The sequence below is a fragment of the Python bivittatus genome, unplaced genomic scaffold (assembly GCF_059951505.1).
Source record: "Python bivittatus isolate LINGU-HERP-01145 unplaced genomic scaffold, Pbiv_v1 ctg000840_np1212, whole genome shotgun sequence".
Classification (NCBI taxonomy): Eukaryota; Metazoa; Chordata; class Lepidosauria; order Squamata; family Pythonidae; genus Python; species Python bivittatus.
Genome location: NW_028277113.1, coordinates 12,599,125 through 12,616,424, shown reverse-complemented (window position 1 = coordinate 12,616,424; position 17,300 = coordinate 12,599,125). Strand labels below are relative to the sequence as shown.

At 39.6% G+C, this 17,300-nt stretch overlaps 1 protein-coding gene across 3 annotated transcripts in view; it reads left to right on the top strand.

Moving 5' to 3' along the window:
- Positions 1 to 451: 451 nt before the first annotated feature.
- Positions 452 to 17,300, top strand: part of ECI2 (enoyl-CoA delta isomerase 2) — a 70,222-nt gene continuing 53,373 nt past the window's right edge. For 2 of the 3 annotated variants that reach the window (XR_015794088.1, XM_088130963.1), the window contains exon 1: positions 452 to 641. Coding sequence is in view for 2 of the 3 variants with exons in the window: in XM_088130963.1 (XP_087987089.1) it covers positions 568 to 641 (74 nt within the window). In the remaining variant the exon portion in view is untranslated. The remainder of the gene's footprint in view (positions 642 to 17,300) is intronic. The other variant, XM_088130962.1, reaches the window with a different exon arrangement.

Below are 17,300 nucleotides of genomic sequence, written 5' to 3'. Positions count from 1 at the left end.
GTCTCATTACCCAACTAGTACTGATGACGTTGTCTAGTTGGGTAATGAAAGGTCTGTAAGCAAGCAAGCAAGCTCAGGGAGCACCAAGGACTCCGCATTTCTAAAGAGCGCTGCGCTCAGGACTAGCGTGGCGGGCAGAATGTTAACGCGCGAACAGGACCAGTAGGCGAAGTCAGGACATTCGAATTGACAGAATAAACGCGGAACGTTTAGGACGAAGTGAACCACGTCACCAGGCCAGATTTACATACAGATGCGCTTATTTCGTCCCGCCACGCCCCACCGTCCCTAGACTCCGCGCCGCCGTTCCCATCCCCCGCTCTGCTCCGTCTCCCCTCAAGAGAGCGCTCCACGCCCCACAGATTGTCCCGCGTAATCCGGAGTCCCTCCACGGCCAGCCTCCTCGGAAGTCCCGCCCTCCTCTCCCCAGCTCCTCCCTCAGGCGGGGGCGGGGGGACGCCTCTCGCGGGCCTTTTCCCCCTTTGGATCCGCCCGCCGCGGCTCGGCTTTCTCGCCGCGAGTGGTCGGGGGCGGAAGCTCTTTCTCTTTGCCTGGCTTTCCGAGGGCATGTTCCTGGCTGCTGTCCTCAAGTTCCTGAGGCCAAACCCGCTGCGGTCTTGCAGCCCTCTCTGTGGGATCAGGTGAGCGCGGCTGCCTGGGGGCGGAAGGCTCCCCAAAGGGGAGAGGGAAGGGCCGCAGGCGGGTGAGTTGGGCCGTCCAGAAGAGGCCGTGCCCGACCGAGTCTTTTTGTCTTCCTCCCTGGAGGAGAGAAACCAGATGGGGCTGTTTTTCTCGCCCTTCCACACCAGCCGGCTAAACGCCGTTGCTTTTTCTATGTTACGATTCTGCGCGTTGTACGTCAACCGATTTCTCCGAATTGGTGCCCTCCAAATATATTGGACTGCAATACCCATCACCGCCAGCTGTCTTGGTTTCAAGATGCTGGATTTCAGTTCTGCCTGCAAATAAATGTTTCCCTTTGCAAAAATGCCTGGAGGTAAGGCAGGGTGCTGTCCTTTTAATTTTCCATAATACCGCGGAGTAAATGGAGATGGGAAGAAGCTCGAATGTTCGCTCTTGGTACCGGCTACAGGATCCTAGAAGGGTGTTTTTAAGAGCTGGCTTAAAAGCAACTAAGAGGAACGACTGGGGATTTCTTAGTTTGTATTGATAAATAAGACAGGCAGAAACAGTGCTGCTTCTGCATATTCCAAAGTTTTAATGTGAGATCCTTTGAGATTTTCACTGTTTAGAATGCCATTGCCTGCTAGAAAAAGTTGCAGATTAAATATGCATTTTAGAGTAAGGAATTGTAGAATTCAGGTCCTCTTGGACTCCACTCAAGTGTTAGTATTTCACCATGCTGAAACACTGGCAGATATTGAGGGTGTTATTTGTTTAGGATCAGTTTCAGAACTATGCTCAAAGCCATGGTATGTGTGTGTGTGAATGAAACAGTTGCATAATAGGTATAATGTAAATCCCTTCAGTCCACATTTTGGGAACATCCTGGTTTTAAAACAGCTGATTTTTTTATGCAGTAAGTAAGTATATCTGGTGATATTGTTACCCTGGACCAGCTTAATTCTGTTGAAGCAATAGGAATAATAACTAGGAAGTTGAGATGCAGGAACATGCTCGTTCTTTACTTCAAAGTGTCCTTTTTCTCCCCACCAGCTTTTTGCTGCTGTGTTGTGATGGATCTACAAATACATCCAGGTTCAAAAATTATCTCTATTATTTATTTGCAGTACACACTTGATTTTTTGATCTTCAGCAGTGCTTCTAAGTAGATAAGTCACTCAGAGCCTGACTCTCGGCCCATTGTCCTACCTACTGTGAACAGCTGTATATGTCCACTTTAGGATGATGTACCCTTCACTCTGTGCACAGTGCACCATGCAAATAGATATCAATACAAACAGCACACAGTAATCCCACTTCCTGTACAGCATGCAGTCAAATAAATAAAATGCATCTTACTGGGAAACAAGGAAATAAAGCTTCAACAATAACAACATTATTTAGAGAAGTGTTTTGTTAGGACTATGTTGCTGGTGGGAGTACTGTACTAAATGTGAAGCATCAAGTGACTTCCTGTCTTTGTTCCATCCGTGCACAGTATATACTGTATATATTTACAACACTGTTACTGGACTATGGACTGGTCATGTGGTGCATAATTATAAGTGCTTGAAGTTTCATAAACTTGGGTTATGCTGGCCCAGGCATATATAGGCTTGTCACCTCAATCATTTAAATAAGACATATATCAAAGATGCATGTCTGCATAGGAATCAGTATTGATATACAGATTGCAGCCAGCATATACTTTGTAGTCACAGAATATATACAGATAGTCTCCAGTTTAAGAATGAGTTCAGTTCCTAAGGTCTATCCTTAAGTCGAATTTGTATGTAACCCAGAACAGTATTATTGTATAATACTGTATAATTAGTATCATGTAATTAACTCAAACCACTATGTATTTAACTTGAATTTTGCTATAGTAGGCTCCATTCTTAACTATGGGTCATCTGTAATCCAGGTGTTCTTAACCTGGAGACTACCTGTATCTGAACCGGTTCCTATGCAGCCATGTAATATGTATCTAAGCTCTTCTGCAAGTTATGGGGTAGATATTGCATGGTTCCTATGCAATCATTAGGTATATATTTGAATGTCCATAATTTTATATACATCATTTATGTATAAGGGTGTAAACATATATTAAAAATATACTGTGATGTATTCTTTTAATAATATTGTTCAGCCAAGACAACAGTAGGCAGAGTTTCCTGATGGATATGAATTTGAGGGCTACAGACTGTGTATCTGTTTTGTTTTAAGCTTGAAACAATTTATTGCATCTCAAAAGTTCAGTTAAATTGGCTGCAGCTTGACAAAACAAAACTCAGATCATTTGCCCTTTCAGTGTTTTGTTGAAGCAAAACTCAACAGTTTCTAGTGTAGCAATATTGGGAGTTCAGAATGAACCTCTTGGGCTGCAAAATGTGCTGCCTTCTTAAAGTTCAGATTTTTTGTAGCTCAGATTTGCTAGTCCTGCCTTTCCTTGAACAACATTTTTCTTGACTTCAACCTGGATTCTCCCACTGCCACATCTTTGGCATAGTTTCAAAGATGTGCAGCTTATGAAAAATTTTGTGGATGCAGCAAAAGCCAGCAAAAACAAGTAAATACAAGTAATTGCTATAGGAGGAACTTAGTCTTCAGGATGTTCACTTGCCACATTCAGCAGTGTGGCACGGAATTCTGATGATCTTTGGCAAAACTAGGATGGAAAAGTTATTGTCCTGGTCTTGCTTGACTTGTTGGCAGCCTTCAGTCATGTCAACCATGGTAACCTTCTGGTCTAGCTACAAAGATTTGGAATAGGAGTCACCGTGTATCATTAGTTCTCCCCCTTCCTAAGCAACAGGTTCCAGTCTGTGATGGTGGGTGAAGAGAAAAAGTTACTATGTTAAGGGGGTACTACAGGGTTAGTTCCTTTCCACTGTTACTATTTAATATCTACATGAAGCTGTTCATGTATGTTCAGTATGCAGATAATACCCAGTTGTACTTCTTCACTGGCTGGACAGGTCATACAGTTGAGGTACCTGATTTGGTGCCCAGAGGCTGTTAGGGTCTGGATGAGGAGGAAGAGGCTTAGACTGAATCCTAGCAAGACAGAGCAGCTGTGAATACAGATACCTTCTGACCGGAGATATACCATCTTTAGTTCTGAATGGGGTCATATTCCCTTGGATGGAATGGCTCCTGATTTGGGAGTTCCTTGGAACTCATAGCTCCTGCTTGAACAGGTAGAAACCATAGCCAGGAGATCCTTTGCATAAGTGTGTGCACCAGTTGCAGACTTTCCTGGACCAGGAGGCATTATGCACAGTCACTCAGGATACTCACCTATCATACTTCCAAATTGTCCATAAAGCTCCAATCTGTCTACCGTATACAGTATTCTTGCCCATTCACACTCTGTGGCTTTCCTGAGACCATTAGTTATATGACAGTCACCCAACCATTAACACACAACCCCTCCATTTCAAAATACATGTGGTGAAAGACAGGGTCCGTTGTGGTGATATCAGATGACAGGTTGGTGCAAATCTGGGTCTGAAAAGGGGAGCGGCTGGGTTATTTGGATGAGGTGGGGGCAGAATTGAGCTTGATCTTTTTCCTAAAACTGAACGCTCAAAGCAGTTTTGATCTGAAACTGCTGCATTTTGGTTCATACTTGAACTAAAGCATCTAAAGCCCATGTTTTGTTTACTATAGAAACGGTTCCATGCTCAGAACAGTTCGTACTTGAATCATTTTGCACATCCCTATAGAGAATTATTTCATTGGTGACATACCTATAGGAATTTGATCTTGGAGAATACTATCTGCAAGAAAGCTTAGGATTGTCCAGGATGTTATGCAGCAGGGAAAAGAAAATCTCCAGTGCTAATTCCTTCTGGAAATAATGTACATAACAGCTCAACAAAAGTGAGAGAATTAATAGCACATTAATCTATGGCAGCATTTTCCAACCTTATACCCTCTAAGTGTCTTGCATTACAATTATTATTTCAAATCACTGTGGGAATGTCCAATAGATCAGACTAGAGTAGCTATTTAGAATATTACCATACTAATGAGTCAGTGAAGATGAACTAATATTATGGATTAACTAATTTTCATTCTCAGCTATTTTTAATCTTAATATTTCATTATTATACCAATGCAGAGAATGTTGGAGTGTTTCACCTACATATCGGTTGATTGCTTTCTGCAGTATATTGTATAAATCGGTACAAATGACCTAAATGTTTAAATGATTAACTATTCTGGGATAAAACAAATCATGGGCTTTTGATTCTTTGAATTTCTAATTGACTCCTTTAGAAGTCAAGATGTAGGATCTAACTAGTATTTCATATTCCTGGCATTTGACTGTAATAAAGCACGTATCTGACATAAAAGGGTGAAATCTCTAGTAAGAATAGTGCATTTTCAAGGATATTAAGTTTGTATGGCTCTTTGTAGTACAGTGACAACTATTGTTGTATTGCTCTGATTTAGCATTATCTTCTAAAAAAAAAAGTAATATTGTAATCTTTTCAAGGTCATTTTAAGCAAACAGTTCAGGGCATAATTATGGCAAAAAGACTACAGATGTTTTAGAAAAATAAGTAATTGTAGGTTATGTGTTCCAAATCACAGTGAACAAACTGGTTTCAACATATTTATTAACTTTTAACAAGGAAAAGGAAAAATAATACAGTCTTTAGTTCGTTCTTATTTCCCTGCCAAAGGAAAAAGAGGTTGTCTCTAAACAACAGCCTACATGCATAAGAAGGTCTTTAAAGAAGGTCTTTAAATACAACACAATCCTGTATGAATTCTGTCTCTTTAATTCTTCGTATTCTGAAACAATCAGCTGCATACTGAAATAACGTCTTCTTGAAATGCCTTTCCCAATTAATGGGAAAGTCAGATTACCACAGTGTGTATTTACATGTAGCATATCAATTGGCTTTCAGTTCTGAAGTTGATCCAGGGCTATATGGATTAAGTATAGTAGTTCAGTTCAGTGGTGCTCTCACAGAAGTTTCCTTTTATAAGTAACTATTTCACTCATCTGTCTTTCTAATTGTAGTAATGTTTTAAAAAGCACTTTATAATCCCCTAGAAAATATCTGGAATCTAAGCACCAAGAGGCATAAAACCACTGATCTTAAATATCTACTTTCACTGACAGAGCTAATTGAAAGTTTTTTCTGTAGGGACAATAGTAGTTTCATAATATTGAAATGCTTGAAATTGAGCCAGTGCATTGGAGATTGAACTACTGTAATGAGTTCCATACTCATTTGGAATGTGGCACCTGCAATCCATCTAAGCGAACGAACATTTCCAAGGCTAAAAGTAATGATAAGTGTACACATTGAATACAGAAAAAAAAAAGATATACTACATCTTTTTTTAAAAAAACACACCATGCTTTAAGTATAACTTTTAGAGAAAGATCTATGTGGTTTAAGAAGCATCTAACACTCAGATTTTAGGCATGGTTTTCTTGAGCAAAGCAAATTTATTGTATGAGAGAACATTGAGGATTATAGACTACTACCGAATTCCTGAACTTTTATGCTAGTGTATAAAAGTACCAGTACAAAAAATTCACATAAAACAATTGAACTCCACTACTCTATGAACCTTTACTGCTAAAAAGCTTCAGATCACATTGTAAGATCAGGTACAAGCAGTTGCCCATATGTCCAGTATGGCACATATTTGTGTTTATTTATTTAATTTAATAAACCACAATTCACACAGCACCCTAAACCAGTATCTTTAGAAAGAACACAGAAAGCTGGGTGCTTACAGCCAGAGTCAGCAATCAGAAGAACAAATAGGAACAGGGGTGTTTAGTGAGAGAGTTGATGAATTGTGAAGTTGATCTGATAAATTTGTGGAAAATTTGTCTAGTTGGTTATATGGAATTGTGTCATTTTTAGGTGAGAATGTGTGTATTCACTTGTTTGCTGGGCACATGATCTGAGAAGGAGCTGCAGCCAAAGGCATCTGTGGGATGATCAAAAAAGTCAAGAAGGTGGTCACACTTGTGCAGTCAAATCTTTTACCTCTTTTGTTTGTTCAAGGCCATGACCATCATCTTGACATTTTTGACTCCCCTGGATATAGCTGACTCTCAGATGAGGGGACCATATAGTGGACAAAGCCACATTCCTCAGTTAGCAACTCAATTTCAGCCATTGCTTTTGGAACAATGTATGTTTGGGTCTCATTAGGCATATATAGCCACAGATCTTTCCATGGGGTTCAAATTCCACAAGGAATATCTGGCCTGAGAGCTTAAGAAAAAAAGAGGAGGACTATATACACCATTCTAAAGACTGACTCTATACAGTATATTCATTAATGCAACACTGCTGAACACCAGGGCCTGGACAGTCCTAAAACTAATGCACTGTACATAGTTGCCTAATATGCAATGGCCAGTGAGTTCAATTCCCCTTAGAAGGTTTGAACCCCATACAAAGAACTGTGGGGATGTATGCCTAAGGAGTCCCAAACAGGATGAAACAGTTGCATACTGCCTCCTGGTAGTCAATGTAAGTAAAAACACTATAGAGAATAAACACTGTAAGATCAGGCTTATTTTGCATATCAAAATGGTTGTTACATGTAAATATCATATGTGGTGCTGCTACACATCTTGAGATGAAAGAATAGTTTATGAGAATCTTGAATTAAGAGTTTGTATCAATAAAATATCATTTAACATTTGGTTTACAAATGGTAATTGTGGAGTAATAGGAAATATCAACTTGTAATCTAATGAAATATTGAATGCAAGTGTTTCAGAAGAACTGTATAGATTTCTGCAATTGTCAATATAATATTTCCATACATAATCATGTACTTATCTGCTTTTCATAAATCTTTCAGTTTGTATTACAGATTTTATTATATAGTTTGCAAGTTTAATATTTCTGATTGATTACAGTTGTTGCTTCATTACTCAAAATCATTTTATTGGGTTGTTTAACACTCTTTAACCCATTTGTTAATTTTACATTTGTTATAATTAGAGTGATAAAAGATTGGTTTTCCTTTCAATCAAGGATAAGGAACTTTTATCTATCAAGGTCTTCCTTGCTGTCCTTTCTGCAAAGCTTTTCTTTTCCCTTCCTCTGTCCAGTGTGCTCTCAAGCAAAGGACAGATAGCTCTTGTTAAAAGGCAGAACTAATTGCTTACAAAAGTCTTTGAATCAAATCAAATCTTATTATGGTCTTAGACCAGCATTAAAGTCTTTGAAATTAAGCTGTGGGCTGCAGTCTTTCAGTGATTAGTTAAGATTAAAATAAATTATATTCATATGCTCAGTATGTGGGGTGCTACACGGCACTATTCTCTCTCCCCTCCTTTTCAACAGCTACATGAAACCACTGAGTGAAGTCATTTGCTGGTTTGGGGTTTGGTACACTCATGTAACTCAGTTATATCTTTCAACCCCAGGCCAGCCAAATGAGGCTGTCAAGATTTTATCCCAGTGCCTGGAGGCTGCGTGTGTTTGGATGAGGAGGACCCATCTCCAACTCAAACCTACCGAGACCAAGTGATGTTTGGGCCGCCCAGATGTGGGGATATTCTATCTCTGATCTTGGATGGGGTGGCACTTTCCCATTCAATGGGAATGTGCAATTTGGGGGTCTTCCTGGACTCACAGCTCTTGTGTGCCAGTTGTACCCTTTCCTAAATTGGGGGGGGGGGCTTCAGACAGTCACTCATGCCCTAGTCACTTCACAGCTTGACTACTGCAATGCACTGTACATGGGGCTACCCATGAAGACCACCTGGAGACTTCAGATGGTCCAGAATGCAGCAGTGCAGGCAGTGATGGGCTTGCCTTGGTATGCCCATGTACCACCTCAGTTTCACAAGTTGCACTCTGGGTGCGATTCAAAGTGCTGGTCATTACAGCTCTACATGGCATAAGTCCTGATTACTTGAGACCTGTCTTGCGTAGTATTTGCCTGGCTGATCCAGTCTGGCAGGGGTGGCATGCTCCAAGTTTCTTCAGTTAAACAATGCCATCTATCCAGATCCCAAAAGCATGCCTTCTCTGTAGCAGTGCCTGCCCCTGCAATGAGGTTTCCCCTGAGATTTGAAAGTCCTACTGGGGGACCCTACTTGAAGACCTGGCTCTTTGCCCAGGCCTTTGGTGAGGTTGACTGAAGTCCCCTTCAGATTGTGTGGGTTATTTTTATTGTTCCTATCCAGTTTTGTCCTTCTTGCCATTTTTACTCTTCATTTTGGTCTTTTGTTGTTTTATTGTTTTTAATGTTTTAAACAATTTATAAGTCACCCAGAATCACTGGGAGTTGAGCGGCAGACTAATAATAACAATAACAAAAGCTATGCATTATGTGCAAATGAGGTAATATTCTTTATGCTAGTCAAATTTGGATGGGGATGTTTTTCCCCTTATATGGACATTTTTAAAACATTAAAAAACTTGAGTAATTAGCAGGTGAATTTAGGTAGACAGAGCTCCAATAATTAAAAAGAGAAATAAACAATTGCCTGTTTCATATACTCAAAATAATTTTCAGTAGAAGGACCATAGGTAAATTATAGAGAATAATTCAATCCCAGGGTCTTCAGATAGGACTGAAACTCTAGAAAACTACTGCTGGACAGTGACGAATATACTGTCTAAGTGTATCAAATCTAAGATGGTGTAAGAGAACTTTGTATTCCTAATATTGTCAGTATCCTAAAATCTAATGAATTGAACATATACATTCCATAGATAAATTTGGAATTATATGTTGAAATCCAAAGATGTCTATCCAGAAATAAATATTATCAAAATAGGGAAAGTAAGCAAATCATCTAACTTTTTTTCCAGCTGCTTTACCATCAGTGGACATAGGAGGATCTGTATTTTCTTCTGTGTTCTCCTCCTGGGTTATATATGTGCGCACTAGGTTAGCTGCATTCACTCTGCTCTGTGTCATGTGACCAGGAGGGAGAGATGGAACAATAGCCAACATCTGAGCCACTGTCAACTTCCTCTCCCACAGGGATGCATTGAGGGTTTTTATTTCTGAAATGTTTTCCTCCATGGCCTCTGGCCAGATCCAGCCCATTTTCATGTTCAATCTTTCATTTGTCAGTTTCTCCCAATAGACCAAATTTGATACCATTTTGTTTGGTTTTTGGAGCTATTCTGCTGATGTCAGGAAAACTGGATAGATATGGCTGAACATTTGGATGCCAGATAGTGAAACAGAGGACAGAATTCACATGTCATACTTGGGAAGAACATCAAACTTTCATGAGTATGTCAGAGGTGAGAAGATAACTTAACCAAAGCTGCAAGGAAGTCTGTCTGGTCACTGATGATGTCCCTATTGAAAGAGGAATTTCTGATTTACAAGGACACATGTGATTGTATCATGGAATATGAAAAGGATACACCAAGGAGAACTTGAAACTGATAAAGTGGCAGTGAAATATACTACATTAGATGTATTAGAGATAAGTGAACATAGGCTGGAATGGGTCAAATTAAACTAGACGATTACATCATACAGGTAGTCCTCGACTTACGACCTCAATTGGGACCTGAACTTCCATTGCTGTGATGTGGTCGTTAAGTGAGTTGTGCCCGATTTTACGACCTTTTTTGCTGCAGTCATTAAGTGGATCACCATGGTTGTTAAGTGAATCACACGGTCATTAAGCAAGTCCAACTTCCCCCATTGATTTTGTTTGTTGGAAGCCCCCTGGAAGGTTGCAAATGGCGATCATGTGACCCTGGGACACTGCAACTGTTGTAATACATGCTGGTTGCCAAGTGCCCAAAGTTTGATCACATGACTGCGGGGATGCTGTGATGGTCGTAAGTGTGAGAACCGGTCATAAGTCACTTTTTCCAGTGCTGTTGTAACTTCAAACAGCCATTAAACAAGTGGTTGTAAGTCGAGGACTATTTGTATAGCATTCAGATCATAAGACCATAGACAGGGATGGAACAGCAGTATATATCCAGTGAATATCAATGTTCTACAAGTATATGCTCATACTACAGACACAATATTGGAAAACACTGAAGAATTCTATGGTAAATTACAAGAGCTTTATTTAATGGGTGACAGGAATGCAAAAAGTTGGAAAAATAGAGGAACTTGGAATTACAGAAAAATTTGGTTGGAAAATCACAATACTGCAGGAGACAGATAAATCGAGTTTTGCAAAGATTATTTTTTTCATTGCTAGCACATACTTCAAACAGTATAAACACAGACTCTAAACTTAAAGATGACTGGATGAACAACATCAGGATCAATTCAACTATGTAATAAGCAGATGGTGAGGAATTGCATTCCAGTCATCCAGAACATATCCAGGTGCAGATTGTAGAAAAGATGATGAATGATTAGTGTAAAATGTGCAGGTTAAACTTAGAAAAGTAAAGAGAGTAGATGTACCAGGTAAATTTCATGTAGAGAGTATATAAACAGAATATAGTATCAGGGTAACAAACAGATTGAGTACACTTCTCATGCAATATAGAACTTAAGACATATTGTAAAAACCAAAGCAGAAAAACTGTTCCCAAAATTTGAAAGGAAAAGATCCAAGTGGATTTCAGAATGTGATATCCAAAGAAGAGGATGAAAGCTAACATAAAGTGCATATTAGAGCAAGAGAATTTTAAGAAGTACAATTTGTTTAATAAATATAAGAATGGAGGATTGGAAGCAGTGACATCTAGAATCAAAACTGGAGGTTGAAATACAGACAGTTTAAGATGCAGATTACACAATTTCAGTTTGTTAGCTGAAAGTAAAGAATATATATAAGAATTCATTAGGAAATAAAAATGGAAAGTAAAGTCAAAGCTAATATAAACCAGCATTCTTAAACTCAGTTGATTATGAAGAAGAGAAGATGGTAGATAATTTTATTTTCATGGGCAAAGAATAATTAATTATATCAATAGTATACTAGAGAAGTAAAGAGGTGATTAATCCTAGGGAAGAAGACTATGACAGACAAAATCATAAAGAATAAGGATATTTTAGTGAAAACAAAGATCAGATAGTTAAAGTAGTGGTCTTTGCAGTAATAATGTATAGCTGAAAAAGCTGGACATTGAATAAGAGTCGGAGGAAAAAAACCCTTTGAATTAAAGCTTTGGAGCAATGATGAGTAAGTTGAAGCTTGCATACTTTGGGCACAAGCAAATTAGAGATTTGAAAATACTGTTTGCCGAGGATTGGGCCCTACTTGATTGTATCTAATTCATAAATTGCTTTATATGTGTTTTGTTTCTCTGGAGCTACAATTTTGTGAAAATAAAAAATGTTTTATATATAAAATTAGAGTCCAAAAATTTGCAATCAAAGAACCCTTCCTCATTTTTGGAAAAGCTCTCCTTTGAGACCATTTTGTAGCATTATATGTGACAGAAGAAAGCAAGTAATGGTATAATACTTTTTCTTCTTTACTGGGTGAGCAAATGGAACATATTATGTATAATTTAGCTGCAGGGGAATCTGTTTTCAGTTTTCAGGCTGAGTTGAAAATGAACAATCTTTTTTTAGATTCCTCATCTGAATTAATATTGTTGAGAGGCTCTCAGGGAATTTGTATGCATTCTGCCAGCACAGAATTTGCAATCTTAAAAAAATTTGCTGTAAGATAGTTCTACTGAATCGAGTGAGTATACTTCAGATTACAGGTAGTCCCCATTTAACGACCATTGGTTCAGTGACCGTTTGAAGTTACGACGGTGTTGAATGAATGGTACTTACAACTGGTCCTCAAAGTTTCATTCATCACAGCGCCCCAGCAGTCATGTGATCGCGATCTGGGTGCTTGGCAACTGGCTCACATTTACAACGGTTGCAGCATCCTGCAGCCACATGATTGCCATTTGCAACCTTCCCTGCTGGTTTCCCACAAGCAAAATCAATGGAAAACCAGCAGGGAAGGTTGCAAGTTGCTCTGCTAAGTCACTCGCACCCTCCCTTGCCCGGGAGCAGCTACCCCCAGCCCTGCTGCACTCAGGCTGCACCTCGTGCTGCACCTTACCTGTCTGCTAGCCTGCTTGCAAGCCACCTGGGCCTGCAAGTCACCTAATGGCCCACAATCCTCACTTAATGATGGCAATGGGGGTGCCAGGATTGCCATCACTAAGCCATGAGTCACGTGACCTTGTGCTTTACAACTGCATCGCTTAGTGATGGAAATTCTGGTCCCAATTACCGTTGTTAACCAAGGACTATCTGTATATAGCTTGAAGATTACAGTGTTACATGACATAATCTTAAAGTCAGTAACATTGGGCAATCTGAGACTATGGTTGTTAGGAGAGAAAAAGTATAAGAGACTGTACTGTTATGTTAGAAATAGCATGAATATGAGATCTTTACTGCTTTATTTGTTAGGGCTGAAAGTTTCTTAAGAATTAGATTTATTGTGGGAATTGAAATGTGCATTTAAGGGAAAATCATAATGTCCTTTCAAGTATAATAAACATCTACTTTGTTGATATTTTGGGGCTATATGGCATTGCTAAGAATGAAACATATCTACTTTACTTGAAAATGTGCATTTTGCAACTTACAGTAACCATTGTGCTATGTAGTTTTTATTTTCTGATAGGTGATTTCAGACTTTCAACCTCCAAGAGCTTTCTTAGAATTGGTTTGCCCTGGAACTTTATGAAGTAGGAGCTTCTGGGATTCATGCAAAGGCTGATTGCCGAGTCTATTGCTACTTTTGAATGAACCCAGCCCAACTAGTGGGTTGGGGATAAGCCACCTTTTAGGGAAGCTTCTCTGTTATTATTAATCTTGTAGAATGTCCTGGAACATAATTTGTTCTCTATTGTTAATGTTAAAATGTATTTTTTTTAAAAAAAAATTGCCCAATGGGAAAAGTAATTCTTCCACTTAAAATGGCACAGTGCCTTCCCATGTTCTAGACAACCCTAATATAACCAGGAGTAGGCAGGCCACAAAGAAAACGCTTTTCTTCTTTTACAATCTGGGTTGTGTTTTTGAAGCTACTTCCAGGTGAAGCTTTTACAGTTCAGCTGCCTGCCTCATTCACAGAGCTTCATAGAGGATCAAGTGACATTGTCATTAAATTGTTAAACACCCACATTTTCCCATAGCTTCTCCCATCTCTTTTTCTTACTTCAGAGAATCCATTTATGATAAAAAAAAGAGCTTAATGCAGTATAATTATTTTACAAGTGTGGATAGGAAAATACATGTCAAGAAGAAGCATCCTTGGGAGTGTCAAAGAAAATGGCCATCATGACTATGCAAGTGAAGCTCCACCCCTTTTGTATGTGCTTGAGTGTTGCACACATGTATACAGGAGCAGGGCTTTGATTGTGGAGTTGTGACCGACATCTTGACCCTCCCTGCTGACACTGCTAATAATCAAGCTACGGTAGGAGGAACTGTCCTGTGGAAAAAGTGGATGATGCTTTGGGTTGGACCCACTTTTCTATTTTTTTAAATTTGCATTTCCAGTTGTAGCAGTTTTTATCTGGAGGGCAACCTTTTTAAGAGCTCTTGCCTTTCTTTCAACTCATTTTGCTTTGTGACAGTCTCATGTTAATGAAAACAGCTGTAACATGCTCCTGACTGTCACAGCATAAATTTCAAAATGGAAATTAAAATGGAGTAGGAACTTGTATGGAACTTCAATATTACATAAATGCAGCTTTAGCTAATCTGCCCAACAGTACTATTCTCACCCTGTGCAATATTATAATATAGCTTGGCTCAAAGCTAAGACTGTGAAAAGTGACCTTGGGTGCCACAATCTGGGTTACTTCCTTGGCAACTATCAGTCCCAGGGGCTTGGGAGGGTGGTGGAGCTGTCAACATCTGTTTATCTGACTCTGGTTTTTCTAACAAGGCAAGGATGGAGGTGAATTAGTCTTCTCCCTATACCCTCTTTGCCTGCTCTTCCCAAAGATACCAGACCCACATTTTATAATGATCCTTAAGATAAAAACAACAGAGTTGGTGCAGAATTCTGAGGTCGAATGACCCACTCAAAAGAACTGCAGCCTTCTGTCATTAGCACTGTATATGACTCAACAGGCCAAGTAATAGTTCTACGGCCATGCAAGCAGCACATAACAGCTGCTGGTATGTCACCAAAGGGGCATTTAGAAAGTGGACATCCCATTTCCTCAATCCCACTTATACATGCTCATGCATTCTTGCAGCCAGTTGGGTCATGCCTGCTGCTATTCCCCTCTTGTGTTCTGATACTGCAAGGCCAGAGGCTTTCACTTACTTGTGGGCAGGGGCAGCTAGAGAAGACATGACACACAGCCTTGGTCAACCATAGGGAAGCAAAGGGGCAATCATTCCCTCACACAGTGGGGCTCCTTGATTCCTGCCCCAAATCCTGAGCTCATCTCACCTGAGGTTTTTATCATCTATACTGCTAGAACTGGCTCCAACCCTAATGCTGAACAATCCTGAGACACAGTAGGGAAGTGATGTGGAGGTGTTCCTCTAAACCAGAGACACATAAGGGTTGGGGAGACAGAAACCTCCCTTCAAGGAGAAGTGTGCGGAAAATATTTATTGCTGTGGTGGAGTGCTCACTCCAGTGTTCCGCTCATCCCACTACTGACACCAAATGTAGGGGAACTCCTCCCGCAACTTTTCTAGTCAGTGGAGACATACCCTTAGCTTTGAGCCAAGCTTTATTTTAATATTCTGCAAGGAAAGAATACAAAGTTCTGCCCACCCTTCTTAGGAGGACAAGTTTATATAGCAATCTTGTTTATATCCTCCACATTAAGTCTGTTCCTAGCAACCCTGAGCCAGCCCTTAGCAACTTGTGTTCAAGTTTTTATTCTTAGCATTGAAGATTGTTAATTCAGCGTGCTCCAACATTTTCGAAGATTCCATTTTCCTATTCTTGCTACAGTTCCATGTGTCATCTAACTACTTTTAGCACTCCTAAAATTGCAGCTTTAAGTGATCATCAGGTCAGACCTATATTGCATTTAGGGTAAGTGATCCACAGCCATTTTCTCCTTCATGTATGCATATATGTATGTGCCAACCAAAACCAAAAAGGAAGTTCTGGGACAAAAAAATTAATAACTATAAATTAAAATTAATTGCCTACAAAATAAGGTAGTTTATAAAATTCATTATCTTACCAGCATATATGCACATACATCATGTGCATATATGCTGAAAACAGTGATACATATATTCACATTCCCCTCCCTTCTTTTGTCAAAGGAACTACAAGTAGTCCTTGCTTAATTATCGTTTGTTTAATGGTGGTTTGAAGTTATGACGGTCTTGGAAAAAGTGCTTTACATCCTGTACTCGCACTTAACAACTGCCGCAAACTGTTGCATCACCCCCTGCAGTCACGTGTTCATGATTTTGTGAACTTTTTATGATGATTGTTAAGTGAATCACATGGTCATTAAGTGAATTCTGGCAAAAACATCCATTGGGGGAGCTGGATTCACTTAACGACCACATGATTTGCTTAACTACCATGTGATTTGCTTAACAACCGCAGTGATTTGCTTAACAGCCATCATAAAATGGTTGTAGAATTGGGTCTGGTCACATGGTGGCTCACTTAACTGCCCTGCTTAATGACCAATTTTCCAATCCCTGTTGTGGTTGTTAAGTGAGGATTACCTGTAGAATCAAACAAACATGGGAAAGCACAAGCAGTTTTTTTATTCTTGTGAGAAGGGAGGCATAAGTCTCATGACTCAGTGGGACATAAACAACAGTATACCAAAGACACAAAGCAAATCTTTCAGTAGGTTTTTTACTATAGTAGTAACATGAACTTTCCTGTTAAATATGTTTTAATCCATTTAGAAAACATGTCCAGCAGAGCTAGGACATACTTACAATGGTTACAGCATGGCATCTGGGCAAAGTCAACTTGTATTTACAAAATATTCCATGGTGGTTGATGATAGAAACCTCTGAGCTATTGGTGTTTGCCCACTTTATGTTTCTGACAATTTAAACAGCTTGCATATGTCTGAGCACTAGCAGAAGAAAAATGCAGGGCACACCATAGTTTTGAATGTTGGCACCACCAACAAAATTAGTAAAAACGAGGAGGAGATTTGGAGATAGGGTATGGGGTAGAGATAGCTGTTCTGGGAAAGGAAAGAGAGAAAAGTGGATGAAAATGAGGTGAAGGGAAAAGGTAACTGACTATGAAGGAAAGCAAGGGAGAGAAATTCTATGTATGTGTTACAGAAGAATAAAAATTCACCAGGGAAGCAGCACTGGTAAGCTAATCTTCATAGGCATTGATGCAGTCTATATCTGCATGGAGAAAGTTATTATGGAAAACCTGGATGCTTTGAAGATTAGCTCACAAGCCTGACTTAGAGGCAGGGCCCTGTTTGCCTTAATAATTTTAACCCATTTTTTAATGTCTGAACAGGCTTGGCAAGCCCTGTGGGCTGCATGTGGCCCACCATGTCATTTTCTATGGCACAAAACAATATTGTGCAAGCACTCAGGACACTGATTGGCAAAGTCAGGGCTGCACACTGTGTAGTTGTGATGTAAGCCTTCCCCTTTCCCCCCTTTACATTTGCTTCCCTTGATCTACCCACCTGACAACTCTGAATTGAAGAAAAGTACGATCTCTGTTCAGCAGAGAGGGAAGAAAAAGATGGTAGGAATTGGGCAGCTTTGGGACGGTTTCTTAG